The sequence below is a fragment of the Oncorhynchus masou genome, chromosome 27, assembly GCF_036934945.1.
Source record: "Oncorhynchus masou masou isolate Uvic2021 chromosome 27, UVic_Omas_1.1, whole genome shotgun sequence".
Taxonomy (NCBI): domain Eukaryota; kingdom Metazoa; phylum Chordata; class Actinopteri; order Salmoniformes; family Salmonidae; genus Oncorhynchus; species Oncorhynchus masou.
The window spans coordinates 23,684,690-23,699,344 of record NC_088238.1 but is presented as its reverse complement, the minus strand read 5'-3'; the positions used below and the strand labels follow the sequence as shown (position 1 = coordinate 23,699,344).

The following is a 14,655-nucleotide window of genomic DNA, read 5'->3' as shown; positions in this document are numbered from 1 at the left end:
TCATTCCCTCCGGTCACGATTAGAGGGTCAAGAGTGAAATAGTAGATGCCATAACAGTCCTCTTATCACATTCCTTGACCTTCAACATATTTATGACAACATATCTTATATCTATGGAAACAAAATGTCCTGACTGTACCCATGGCCTTGACACCAAAACCTTGACATGAATTGTTATTATTTTTGAACAGCTGAATGAAATTATCGTGGGTGACACCAGTGGAAAGCTGCATGTGTACAAGAACAATGACTCCAAGCCTTGGATCACTAGAACATGTGTGGGCATGGTAAGTGGCTGCTTAGAGGGCATTTGATCACCTCTCTTTGAGTTCAAATATCGTCACATTTAAGTACAACTGTAGTGGCGTTAAAGAGGGAATTTGAACACCCCTGCCTGCACATCTGATTTCTGTTGTTATTTTAGCAGATTTAGACAAATATTTAATGAATTATATTTTTGGTTATATTTTAGCTCACCTGTGTTGGTGTTGGAGACATCTGCAACAACGGAAGGCTGGGTGTGCAGAAACTGCATAGTCCTCCAGTCAGATGAGGAATATTTGTGTTTTTCACCCCTTGCATCCAATGAGTGCTATCACCTAACTATTCACCGCCTTAACTTATCCATCAGAACTTTGTAGTTGCTGTGGGTGCAGAGGGATGGTTTCACATGTTTGACCTGTCTGCAGTGGCAGGAGCCAAGTCAGATTCATCCAGCCAGCAGGAGGCGCTGTTCTCTGACGACCAGAAACCCTGCTTCTCTCAGCACATTCCTGCCAGCACCAAAGTCATCCTTATTAGTGACATAGGTAACCTCTCTGTTCTGCACCCATTTCATCCTAGATGTAGGGACCCTCAATGCAATTGACTGTTTCTGTTTTGACTGCTTTATTCTCAGCCGTGTGTGTGTGTGTGTGTGTGTGTGTGTGTGTGTGTGTGTGTGTGTGTGTGTGTGTGTGTGTGTGTGTGTGTGTGTGTGTGTGTGTGTGTGTGTGTGTGTGTGTGCGCGCTTTGCAGATGGGGATGGGCGCAGTGAGCTTGTAGTGGGATACACAGACCGTGTGGTGAGAGCGTTCCGCTGGGAGGAGCCCACCGATTCCTCAGACCTGAGCTCTGGACAGCTGGTCCTGCTGAAGAAGTGGCTTCTGGAGGGACAGGCAGGTCTATAGACAAACATGGGATATGTCAATCAAAGGCTGAAAAACTCCTGAGGGGTTTCCTACGGAGTAATCTAGATTACTCTACTCAGGGTTTTCTGACCATCTTCAGCAAGCTTTGCATTCCAGCTCAGGCTTGGTCCGTTCTACGACGGTGGATATTGCTCGTCCGCCTGCCGCTAACTCTAACAGGCTAGTAACTGCGCATGTCGCACATGGCTAGTCGAACTTTTCATTGAGACAATGCTGAAACCTTCATCTATGAATTAATCAGTGACACATTTTTATTTGTTCTGAGAGAGAACTTCTCTTGCAAGTTCAGCAGGCAATGGTTTGAAATAGGCTATTAAAAGCGGCGTCTTTATTTTCCAACTTTTCGTTAAGGCCGTCTTTGGTGTGTTTATCAATGCACAAGCACCTTCCCACTCCTATTGATATTTGTTATTTATTAAGTCACACAAAAGTGTTACATTGCGTGAAGTTTAAAATGCATTCTATCATTACTAAATGTGAAATGTGATATCTTAACATAAGTATTTTGTAGCACACAACAAACATTTGATTAATAAAATATTGAGTCAGTCGTCTTCCTCAAATGGAGGGGATGATGCAGTCTTTGCAAGAGGGAGTGAATCTGAGTTAATTGATCCTCAACTCGTGGCCCAGTCATTTCATTCAGGGTAAGTGGAGTTAGCTTGCCCAGGAGCAGGTTCGTTCTGAAAGATTCGTTGCCATAGAAATTGACCTGGCTAAAAGCTGAGCTACTGTTGTATGACCGGTTATCCCAAGTTGAACTCTGGCCCGACATATAAACCCCACATAACACTGGATGACTTCACATCCTGTAAAGTGTACACTCTACTATTTCTAATCCATTATTTCCTCCTGTGACAGGTGGACAGCCTGTCAGTAAACCCAGACCTAGAGGGTCTTCCTGAACTGATGGTGTCCCAGCCTGGTTGTGGCTTTGCCATCCTGCTGTGCACATGGACACAACAGGGCTCCTCTGAGGCAGGGCCGGGGGAGGAGGCTCCACCCACTCCTGGCAGGTACATACCACTGGACATGCAGAGCACCTAATACATATGCAGAGCACCTAATACATATGCAGAGCACCTAATACATATGCAGAGCACCTAATACATATGCAGAGCACCTAATACATATGCAGAGCACCTAATACATATGCAGAGCACCTAATACATCTTTAGATGACTATGTTGGTGTCCAGCACTGAGTGCTGCTGTAAACGTATGAATAATTAATTCCATTTCTATGGCTTTAATGTTTTCCTTAACCCCGTGAGAACCAGTGATCTGCAGGTCTTGCGCTGTTTTAGTTCTTTAATTTTTTTTATCAGACTGTCGTATTATTATTATTATTATTATTATTATTATTATTATTATTATATGCAGTTTAAACAATACTCTTGATGCCATTAACAATTTTAAGCATAAAATGTTGGTAATTTTAGTATGTGAACAATGTGATCGTGTGTTTTTTTGTGTTCCAGGCACACTGAAACTGATGGACAGTTCAGAGCAGTTGAAGTGGTCAGTGCAGGTGGATCACCAGCTTTTTGCTCTGCAGAAGCTGGACATCACAGTGAGTTTATAAAAACAGTATACGCTTTTTTTAGTGACTGCCTGTGACCGTGCGGTTTTTGACTGTGCCTCTGTCTCCAGGGCGACGGCAGAGAGGAGGTGGCGTGTGCCTGGGATGGTCAGACCTACATCATCGACCACAACCGCATGGTGGTGCGGTTTCAGGTTGACGAGATCGTCAATGCTTTCTGTGCAGGTGAGATCTCATTCTGAACCACAATTTCTTGTCAGATCCCTCACATATGTATACCTGATTTACGTGATGACTAAGCAAATGATATTGACAGTATTAATACAAAAAAATGTTTTCAGCTCATGTCACCATTAGATGGCAGTGTTGGACTTCAGGCTCACATAAACAAGCTACATCCTCTCTATCTCCCACTCTCTGTCAAATGCTGTCTCTCCAATTTCTGCACGAGCCCCAGTGCCTCTGAGAGCAGAGAGAGATCCTATTGTTATCTAATAAGAGGATTAAAGAAATGGGCAAGAGAGAATCAAATTGAATTATTTTTGTCACATGCTTCTTAAACAACAGGTGTAGAGTAACTGTGAAATGCTAATTTACGGGCGCTTTTCAACAGCGCAGAGGATAATACAAATAATAATAATACCCCAAGGAATAAATGCAGAATGTGTAACGATGAACGCATGTTGAAGCTACTACAGACAGGGCTATCAGAGTCGGTGTGTGAACAACACACACTCAGGGGTCATCCATGCTTTGTCTCTGTGGTTATTGGAGTGAATTAGTTCAGCCTCACCACTGTTGGCATTGCTTGCGAAACACACATTATTATGGGCCAGTGTTCACAGGGCCACAGTGATGAGCAAATATTTTCTTACAAAAAAACCTGCATTGTTGGTTAAGGGCTTGTCATTTCATGGTAAGGTCTACGACACCTGTTGTATTTGGCGCATGTAACAAATAACATCTGATTTTATTTATTTGATTTGAACAATCCTATTTCTAAGCCTCTCCTATTGTCACTGAATGTATATTTTACTGTAATGACTAGGGCCTGGAGTTTTTCCTGATTAAGACATGTGATTAGAGGAAACTCTTGTTGTCTAACCGGCCTTACATGTTGGTGTTTAACAGGTCAGTACACCTGTAAGGATGGCAAGAACAGCCCCTGTCTGGTGTACGTCAGCTTCAACCACAAGATCTATGTGTACTGGAGGGTGGAGCTGGAGCGCATGGAGCCCACCCATCTCCTTAGGGTCCTGGAGGAGAGACCAGAGTTCAAGGCCCGGCTGGAGCAACTGGGAGTGGGTGAGTTGGAGTTAAACAACAATGTAAACCTAAAAGCTACTCTCACTCAAACCATATCAAGGAAAAAAACGAGTTAGTTCTAACCTCCTCCGCAGGCTCGTTACTAGAGAGAGCCGACAGGTGGGCAAAGTAGGTCAAAATACAAAAATAATCTTGCATGTAATTTAATTAGAACACAGCACCAGGTAGAAAGCTCCTGGTTTTCCCTGTCCACCATTTTGTTTAGTTCCCCATTAACTCAGCTAATGCTACCTGACACACAAACAGTGCATGTACTGTTCTGTATTCATGTCCTCTAACTGAGAGTAAGGGAAACAGATTAAATGTGTGTGTCCTCTACTCGTCTAAATGTATGTAAAACCTGTCCCCGCCAGCAGACTGTTGTTCTGATGCGTGACTGGAGTATTTATAGAGGCAGAGGCTGGAATCCACGCATTCACTCCTGTGGAGCGGACGGGACCACTCTCTTCATCTCCCTCTCTCTGCCTCTCTCTTCTTTGCTCTCTATATCCCAGGGGAATTCTCTCTCAGCAGGCTAGCAACACTGTCAAAGGGCTGCCCAGATTCACAAACACATCACACACACACACACACACACACTGAGGGACACATCTAGAGACGTACAGAAGTTCCATCACACAGCTGTTCATTGTAGGGTGTGGGTGGACATGCACAGGACAGACTGGGGATATACAGTTGAAGTCGGAAGTTTACATACACCTTAGCCAAATACATTGTTATTCACAATTCCTGCCATTTAATCCTAGTAAGAAATCTCTGTCTTAGGTCAGTTAGAATCACCACCTTATTTTAAGAATGTGAAATGTCAGAATAATAGTAGAGAGAGTCATTTATTTCAGCTTTTATTTCTTTCATCACATTCCCAGTGGGTCAGAAGTTTACATACACTCAATTAGTATTTGGTAGCATTGCCATTAAATTGTTTAACTTGGGTCAAAAATTTCGGGTAGCCTTCCACAAGCTTCCAACAATAAGTTGGGTGAGTCAAGTTTGTAGGCCTCCTTGCTCGCACACGCTTTTCAGTTCTGCCCACAATTTTTCTATGGGATTGAGGTCAGGGCTTTGCGATGGCCATTCCAATACCTTGACTTTGTTGTTCTTAAACCATTTTGCCACAATGTTGGAAGTATGCTTGGGGTCATTGTCCATTTGGAAGACCCATTTGCGACCAAGCTTTAACTTCCTGACTGATGTCTTAAGATGTTGCTTTAATATATCCACATAATTTTCAATCCACATAATTTTCCTGCCTCATGATACCATCTATTTTGTGAAGTGCACCAGCCCCTCCTGCAGCAAATCACCCCCACAACATGATGCTGACACCCCCTTGCTTCACAGTTGGGATGGTGTTCTTTGGCTTGCAAGTTTCCCTCTTTTTCCTACAAACATAACGACGGTCATTAATGCCAAACAGTTCTATTTTTGTTTTATCAGACCAGAGGACATTTCTCCAAAAGTACGATCTTTGTCCCCATGTGCAGTTGCAAACTGTAGTCTGGCTTTTTTATGGCGGTTTTGGAGCAGTGGCTTTTTCCTTGCTGAGCGGCCTTTCAGGTTATGTCGATATTGGACTGGTTTTACATTTTCCTCCAGAATCTTCACAAGGTCCTTTGCTGTTGTTCTGGGATTGATTTGTATTTTCGCACCAAAGTGCGTTCATCTCTAGGAGACAGAACGCGTCTCCTTCCTGAGTGGTATGACGGCTGCGTGGTCCCATGGTGTTTATACGTGCGTACTATTGTTTGTACAGATGAAGGTGGTACCTTCAAGCATTTGGAAATTGCTCCCAAGGATGAACCAGACTTGTGGAGGTCTACAATTTTTTTTTCTGCGGTCTTGGCTGATTTCTTTAGATTTTCCTATGATGTCAAGCAAAGAGGCACTGATATTGAAGGTAGGCCTTGAAATACATCCACAGGTACACCTCCAATTGACTCAAATTATGTCAATTAGCCTATCAGAAGCTGCTCAAGCCATGATGTCATTTTCTGGAATTTTCCAAGCTGTTTAACTTCTTGCGTCGAGCAATCCCGGATCCGGGATCCTATTTATAGCCTAAAGCTCATTATCATAACGTAACGTTAACTATTCATGAAAATCGCAAATGAAATTAAATAAATATATTTGCTCTCAAGCTTAGACTTTTGTTAACAACACTGTCATCTCAGATTTTCAAAATATGCTTTTCAACCATAGCTAAACAAGCATTTGTGTAAGAGTATTGATAGCTAGCATAGCTATAAGCCTAGAATTCAGCCAGCAACATTTTCACAAAAACAAGAAAAGCATTCAAATAAAATAATTTACCTTTGAAGAACTTCAGATGTTTTCAATGAGGAGACTCTCAGTTACATAGCAAATGTTCAGTTTTTCCTGAAAGATTCTGTGTGTAGGAGAAAAATGCTCCGTTTTGTACATCACTTTTGGCTACCAAAAAAAACACAAAAATTCAGTCACAAAAACGCCAAACTCTTTTCCAAATTAACTCCATAATATCGACTGAAACATGGCAAACGTTGTTTAGAATCAATCCTCAAGGTGTTTTTCACATATCTCTTCATTGATATATCGTTCTTGGAAGTCTGCTTTCTTCTCTGAATTAAATGGAAAAATACTTGCAGCTGAGGTTTACGCACCAATTTCGACGCAGGACACCGGGCGGACTCCTGGTAAATGTGGTCTCTTATGGTCAATCTTCCAATGATATGCCTACAAATACGTCACAATGCTGCAGACACCTTGGGGAAATGGCAGAAATTCTCTCCTTGCGCATTCACAGCCATATAAGGAGACATTGGAAAACAGCACTTCAAAAATTTTGCTCATTTCCTGTTTGAAGTTTCGTCTTGGTTTCGCCTGTTGCATCAGTTCTGTGGCACTCACAGATAATATCTTTGCAGTTTTGGAAACGTCAGAGTGTTTTCTTTCCAAAGCTGTCAATTATATGCATAGTCTAGCATCTTTTCGTGACAAAATATCTTGTTTAAAACGGGAACGTTTTTTTTATCCAAAAATGAAATACTGCCCCTAGAGTTCAAAGAGGTTAAAGGCACAGACAACTTAGTGTATGTAAACTTCTGACCCACTGGAATTGTGATTAAGTGAAATAATCTGTCTGGAAACAAGTGTTGGAAAAAGTACTTGTCATGCACAACTTAGATGTCCTAACCGACTTGCCAAAACTATAGTTTGTTAACAAGAAATTTGTGGAGTGGTTGGTTTGTAGGCACCACTCTGCCATGGTTCGTTGGGCAAGGCCTATGGGTAAATTAATGGAGTTTTTGGATATACGCGATGAAACAAGGTTGGTGGTAAACACAGGCTTAGGAGATCTTGTTCTATGAGATGATCTTCATCCGCTAACATCACTTTTTTTTGTGAATTCTGAAGCATTTATGTCATCAAAAAAAGCACACAGTGCACATTAAAGGCTTCATAATTCATAAAGGCCATGTTTACTGCCTGATATTATCTCATCGAACAAAACGTAGAAGATCTCCTAAGCCTGTGTCAACCTCAGACCTTATTTTCGGCGTTTATCCCAAAACCCCGTTCTTTCCCATTCATTTCCCCCAAAGAAACGAACCAGAGGTATCTCTTTTCCGTTTTTTTTGGGACGACAAGCTGCCGAGCTCTATTCAGGCTTATCTTTCTGCTACATGAGCACTATCTCCATCTGTCCCTGGGCTGTCCCACCAATGAATGACATAGACTGCACTACATAATACAGTAGCTAGCTTCCTGTCTGTTTATGTGTGTGTTGCTGCGTATGCACGGACTATGTGACTGTTCGTTTGTACTATACTCCGCTGCTCTGCATGGCCCACTCTGTCGGAGCCGGTTCATAATAATGGCCGGAACGGCACAAATGGAATGGCATCAAACCCCTGGAAACCTTGTGTTTGATACCATTCCCTGATTCTGCTCCAGTCATTACAACGAGCCCGTCCTCCCAAAGTAAGGTACCACCAACCACCTGTGCATGACACTGACAGCTTCTATATAAACACTGCCATCCTGGCTACAGGGCAGACACGCTGTTGAACTGTCTCCTGTTTCAACAACAGAATGAAGCACTAGCAGGGTAAATCAATTTCGCCCAAAGAAATGATCATTAATCCCTTAATTAGCCTCTTGATTAAATCAAAGGTCTGGTGAGCTGACTGCTCGCCTAAATGATTACATATTCTGCAGATAGCCATTTCAGGCCTTATTCAGGCCTTATTCATAGGAAATGTTTTAATTTTATTTTTAACAGCAGCTAAGCCTAGTAGCTTCCTGTTCCTGCGGCGTGTTAATAATTGAACCCCTGGGCGTGTTGGTGCTCCTTCCTGCGATTTCAGAGAACTGTTACCTAACTCATCATGAGACACATAGTGGTCATGGAGAAGGGGCTGGGGGGGACAGAGAGAGCGAGAGAGAGAGGGGGTAGGGATAGAGAGATAGAGGGTGTATGGACAGAGGGGGCAAGGACAGAGAGAGACAAAGGGGGTAGGGACAGAGAGAGAGAGGGGGTAGGGACAGAGAGATAGAGGGGGCAAGGACAGAGAGAGACAAAGGGGGTAGGGACAGAGAGAGAGAGAGAGGGGGGTAGGGGCAGAGAGGGAGAGGGGGTGGGGCAGAGAGGGAGAGGGGGTGGGGCAGAAAGAGAGGGGGGTAGGGGCAGAGAGGGGTAGGGACAGAGAGATAGAGGGGGTAGGGACAGAGAGATAGAGGGTGAAGGGACAGAGGGGGCAGAGACAGAGGGAGTAGGGACAGAGGGGGGTAGGGACAGAGAGAGAGAGTGGGGGGGTAGGGACAGAGAGAGAGAGAGAGTGGGGGGGTAGGGACAGAGGGGGTAGGGACAGAGAGAGACAAATGGGGTAGGGACAGAGGGTGGTAGGGACAGAGAGAGACAAAGGGGGTAGGGACAGAAGGGGGTAGGGACAGAGAGAGACAGAGGGGGTAGGGACAGAGAGAGAAAGAGAGGGGAGGTAGGGACAGAGGGGGTAGGGACAGAGAGAGAAAGAGAGGGGAGGTAGGGAGAGAAGGGGTAGGGACAGAAAGAGACAAAGGGGGTAGGGACAGAGAGAGAGGGGGGAGGTAGGGAGAGTAAGGGAGAAGTAGGGAGAGGGGGTTGAGAGAGACAGACAGAGGGGGTAGGGACAGAGAGAGAGAGAGGAGAGGTAGGGAGAGAAGGGGTAGGGAGAAGTAGGGAGAGGGGGTTGGGAGAGAAGGGGTAGGGAGAGTAAGGAAGAAGTAGGGAGAGGGGGTTGGGAGAGAGAGAAGGGAGTGGAAGAGAAAGAGGCTCAAAGAGAGGGAGATGTTAGAGAGAAAAGGAGCGACAGACTGTAGCTAGAGAGAGAGAGGTCCTTATGGCTAAACCCAGTTTGCAGTGCGACATCAGTTTATTGCTGATAGATAGCGCTGCCTGTGTGTGTGTAGCTGTCGCCTGTCACCAAGTCTGAGTTCCACACACAATGGTAGACATCTTCACCCACCCATCACAAATAACAACCAAACGCATCCCCCTTCTCTGACTGTCGACAGACCTGAGGTATTATATATGAGTCATTGCTTAATAACACGGAAGGGAGTAAAGTAAATGTATCTACAGTGTGTTTATCATGTTTATCATCTTCTTTTCTCTGGCTTCACAATGTGACAATGCAGGATAATTCTGGCTGTTGCTGTACAAGGCGTCGTGAGGAGAGATGCATGTTGTTATACCTATGGGGACTTGTATCTCTCTCTGCTTGTGCTTATTTCAGCAGTAAATGAATAACCTGAGTGTCTTCTCAGTGGCATTGCCATGCAGATTGTACAGTTTACTTTGTACCACCACTCTCGGGTGTTTCACTGTGGCAAGCTGAAACATTTATGTTAAGTGAACCTGTGTACCTGTCTGCAGTATGTCATTACTATGTAAATATGGGTTTGAACAGCACTTACAAAGTTGGACCCTCAACAAGAAAGCTCAGACATGCAGCTACTACATACTACCTGTCTGCATCTCTTGATTTAACATCCTGCCCTAATGCATTTTCTTTAAGGGGCCAGATATATGAAGGGTCCATCCGTAATGCATGCCACCCTGCTTCTGCATGATGATGTCACACTTTTTCTGTTTTACCTTCCCTAAAGCAACCATGGTCATGCATTCTAAAGTCCCCAGTTTAAGTGAATGCTGGTAGAATAGCTCCTCAGAGCAGCAGGGAGCTCCTCCACTGGCTCAGCCGTGATTTATTCATCTAAAGCAGTGCTCTCATCTACATTTCAAAACCCACTCTGACTCAACCCCACTAAAGACAGAGTTTAATACAGAGCGACTCGGTCGAGCCACTGCGGTCCTTCATGAGGAGTTCAGTTTTTTTGTTGCGGCCCTTCCCTGCCCTAAGGCAATGTGCCGGTTTGACAGAGTTAATGTAGCGATGGGTTCAACCACCAATATTTATTCCCGGTTTTTCATCTTGTAAGTTATACCAAATGTCGGCCATTTTAGTCCCATTCTCTCTGTCTTTTTGTTCTGTGATCGTTGATCCTCAAGGATCTGGAGTGGTACTGCTGTTACATAATTACCAACAGCGTTATGTAACTTGACCATCAGCGTAGCAGCAAGACTGTACTCTTGTTTGTCAGTTTTGTATTGCAGAGGAGTTCTAAGTCGAGGCAACAAGCGTAAACGCTGGCTGACTGCTGGATGGGTCTATAGGGGAATCCTCCTTAATCCCAAAGGGAAGATCCTATATCAGCCTCTAGTCTGTCTACTCTGGTTCTCATGTATTATAAATGAGGAGGGACGAGTGGAGGACTCAGTGGCTGCCTCAAGTGTGTACTGTATGTGTGTGTCTAGACTCTGGGCTCAGGTGTCTCTTGGGTATCATACCCTGGAGCTCCCCTCCCCTTTATGGGCCAAGGCCCTGCAGTGCAGTGTGTACCAAAGCATGGACACTTTGTTTTTCTATCTGTTTAGTTTCACTTCTCAAGGTTAGAAGTTGCATACAGGTAGCTGCCAAAATAATGAAACAACGAGAAATTGAAAGCAGGTGCTTCCACACAGGTGTGGTTCCTGAGTTAGTTAAGTGTTTAACATCATGCTTAGGGTCATGTAAAAAAAAAAAAAAATCTGGGCAGGCCATTATTTCGCCTACCGTGGCTATGCCCCCATAGGATGACAATGCCCCCATCCACAGCGTTTTCTACCACCATCAACAAAACACCAAAGGATGGAATTTCTTGTGGAGGAGGTGTGTCTCATCCCTCCAATAGAGTTCCACGCCCTATTAAGACATTTTTATGCTGGTGTTTCCTTTATTTTGGCAGTTTCCTGTACGTTCATTAAAGGTATTTAATGAACCACTGATGGGAACTGTAGAATGATGTCTGTGTTCTATGTCCTCCTTCCTCTCTGTTAATCATTATATTCATGGGTCTTTCCAGGCTGTTCAACAAGTTATGTGATTATGTTTTTAGGTTGATCGTTGCGCCCGTTACTGTGGCATGAGGGAAACAACGCTGATATATGCCCTTATATGGAGCCGGCTCATTGGTCAGCAGCATTCCTATCAGCTTTGTCGAGACTTGTTCCTGTTTTGCCCGTTAATGGTCAAACGGTTGGCACGTCCGTGTGTCACGCTGCTTCCCAGGACCTGTGTCTCTGTGCGTCAAGACTGAAGGGACAGAAAAACACTGCATTCTATAACTGGGTTCCACTTGGGTCTCGACTTTTGACTCCGTCTGCCGACTAAGGCCTCTGACTGCAGTCCCAGTACTTGCTCCATCACGTGGTTATTCAAAATATCAAATCTTCTAATGTTAGGTTCTTAAGTGTTTGTCTACTTTATGTAGATGTGTGTCAAGCCCCTGCAAAGAGAGTAATGTCAAGACCAGCAATTGGTTCCATATTTTATTTATTTATTTATTTCCCACATAGGGCACAGCTGGCCTGGTATAATAAATGCAACATGGAGGAGTGGAATGGTTCCTGTGTGAATTTGACCTTTGCCCTGATATTTCCCCAATGCCATCAGGGTGGATGTTACACTATCTAATACAGAAGCAGCAGACAGATGACCCTGGGAACTAACCACCCAGGGGTAATGTCCCCACCAGCTGTGTGTGTGTGTGTGTGTGTGTGTGTATTTAAGCAATGGGAGCTATTCTTGTCTCCACTCTCCTGTAGTTTTTACAATGTATATTGATAGTCAGTGTTGACATCTGTTTAGTCTCACTTGTCCAGGTTAGAAGTTAGAGCTCGTAACAGAAGTTCATTAGGGAATAGAGTAAAGCAACGATGGGGACTGTAGAATGATGTGTGTTCTATGTCCTCCTTCCGTTCTGTTAATCATTATATTCATGGGTCTGACCAGGCTGTTCAACAAGTTTGGGGATTATGTTTTCACGTTGATTGTCGCTCCCGTTACCGTGGCATAAGAAAAACAGCACTTTCTTTTGACTGTGTGTAATGGACAGAGGACTTTCTTTTCTCTCTCTCAGAGATAGAGAATGTTATCATTTCATGTGCTTCCACAGAGCATGGCTACCGGGTTAGTGTAATCGCAGGAAGGTTGAACAACTGTTCTGATGAAGCAGAATGGTGAGGCTATGATCAGGGCTTCTCTAACCACACTATAATGGATGTATTTGTATCATTGTAAATGAAGGATACATTTGATTTTTTTTGTCTGCTGTTATTGAAGTTGATTTGCAACATGTCATTTTATTTACACTACATAATATCATTTTGGGTTAAAGCGTCAACAGCTATAATTACCTGAGAAGAAATGGGTACATTTGAATGTCATTACAAATGATAATAATCGAGTTATAATTGAAGTTAAAGCTGTAGGGGGGAAAAAATGTGATATGGTGTTGAAGGCATTAGGCTGTAAGAGCTTTGGCCAACATAAAAGGGTTTGGAAAACTTTTCCCTTTGAGTCCCATCTAAGCTCAAAGACGGGGCTAATAATAAGTACTGTCGGAAATAGTATTTCCTCTATGCGGGAAAAGAATATGGTCCTACTCTGAAAACTGACAGCCGCCTCTCGTACAAACAGCCTTTACGGAAAAACCCCATGAACTTCACGTGATCTTATGTGAAATGAGTGTGATAACATGTGACAACGTGTAAAGCGACATGTGATAACATCAACCGACACATGAAAATGTGATCACGTGAAGTGTTCCAAAAACATGATTTCAACGTGAAATATCGTGTGATTTGTCACATGTCGAATCATGTGTTTTTTGTGTAAGGGAGTATCCCCCTCAAATCCTTCACCTTTGTCATCAGGTCACTTGGTTGTCATGGCAGTCTCCTCACACGACTAATAATAATATTGTGGGTCAGATAGCACTTGTGTGACACTAAAGAAGCACCCTGATCACTAGGACTGAGACTGATTCATCTTCCAGTTCAGCCATCATTGTCCCTTCAAGGTCTCCTCTCTATCAAACACTGTATATCAATCCAAGGCACTTTATTGGCATGGGAAACATACAGTTGAAGTCGGAAGATTCTCACAATTCCTGACATTTAATCCTAGTAAAAATTCATTGTCTTAGATCAGTTAGGATCACCACTTTATTTTAAGAATGTGAAATGTCCGAATAATAGTAGAGAGAATTATTTACTTCAGGTTTTATTTCTTTCATCACATTCCCAGTGGGTCAGAAGTTTACATACACGCAATTAGTATTTGGTAGCATTGCCTTTAAATAGTTTAACTTGGGTCAAACGTTTCGGGTAGCCTTCCACAAGCTTCCCACAATAAGTTGGGTGAATTTTGGCCCATTCCTCCTTACAGAACTGGTGTAACTGAGTCAGGTTTGTAAGGCCTCCTTGCTCACACACGCTTTTTCAGTTCTGCCAACAAATTTTCCATAGGATTGAGGTCAGGGCTTTGTGATGGCCACTCCAATACCATGACTTTGTTGTCCTTAAGCCATTTTGCCACAATGTTGGAAGTATGCTTGGGGTCATTGTCCATTTGGAAGACCCATTTGCGACCAAGCTTTAACTTCCTGACTGATGTCTTGAGATGTTGCTTCAGTATATCCACATCATTTTCCTTATGATGCCATCTATTTTGTGAAGTGCACCAGTCCCTCCTTCAGCAAAGCGCCCCCACAACATGATGCTGCCACCCCAGTGCTTGACGTTTGGGATGGTGTTCTTTGGCTTGCAAGCATCCCCCCTTTTCCTCCAAACATAACGACGGTCATTATGGCCAAACAGTTATATTTTTGTTTCATCCGACCAGGGGACATTTCTCCAAAAAGTACGATCTTTGTCCCCATGTGCAGTTGCAAACCGTAGTCTGGCTTTTTTATGGCAGTTTTGGAGCAGTGGCTTCTTCCTTGCTGAGCGGCCTTTCAGGTTATGTTGATATAGGACTCATTTTTACTGTGGATATACAGTGCCTTGCGAAAGTATTCGGCCCCCTTGAACTTTGCGACCTTTTGCCACATTTCAGGCTTCAAACATAAAGATATAAAACTGTATTTTTTTGTGAAGAATCAACAACAAGTGGGACACAATCATGAAGTGGAACGACATTTATTGGATATTTCAAACTTTTTTAACAAATAAAAAACTGAAAAATTGGGCGTGCAA

The 14,655-nt window shown here is 43.5% G+C and overlaps 1 protein-coding gene across 1 annotated transcript; it reads left to right on the top strand.

Moving 5' to 3' along the window:
* Positions 1 to 549: 549 nt before the first annotated feature.
* LOC135515416 (KICSTOR complex protein ITFG2-like) lies at positions 550 to 13,129 on the top strand. The gene is made up of 9 exons (XM_064939090.1): positions 550 to 564; positions 632 to 809; positions 1,018 to 1,157; positions 2,052 to 2,206; positions 2,389 to 2,408; positions 2,671 to 2,762; positions 2,843 to 2,957; positions 3,864 to 4,037; positions 13,050 to 13,129. Exons 1-9 carry the CDS (start codon positions 550 to 552, stop codon positions 13,127 to 13,129), a joined length of 969 nt encoding a protein of 322 aa, XP_064795162.1.
* The last annotated feature ends 1,526 nt before the right edge of the window (positions 13,130 to 14,655 follow it).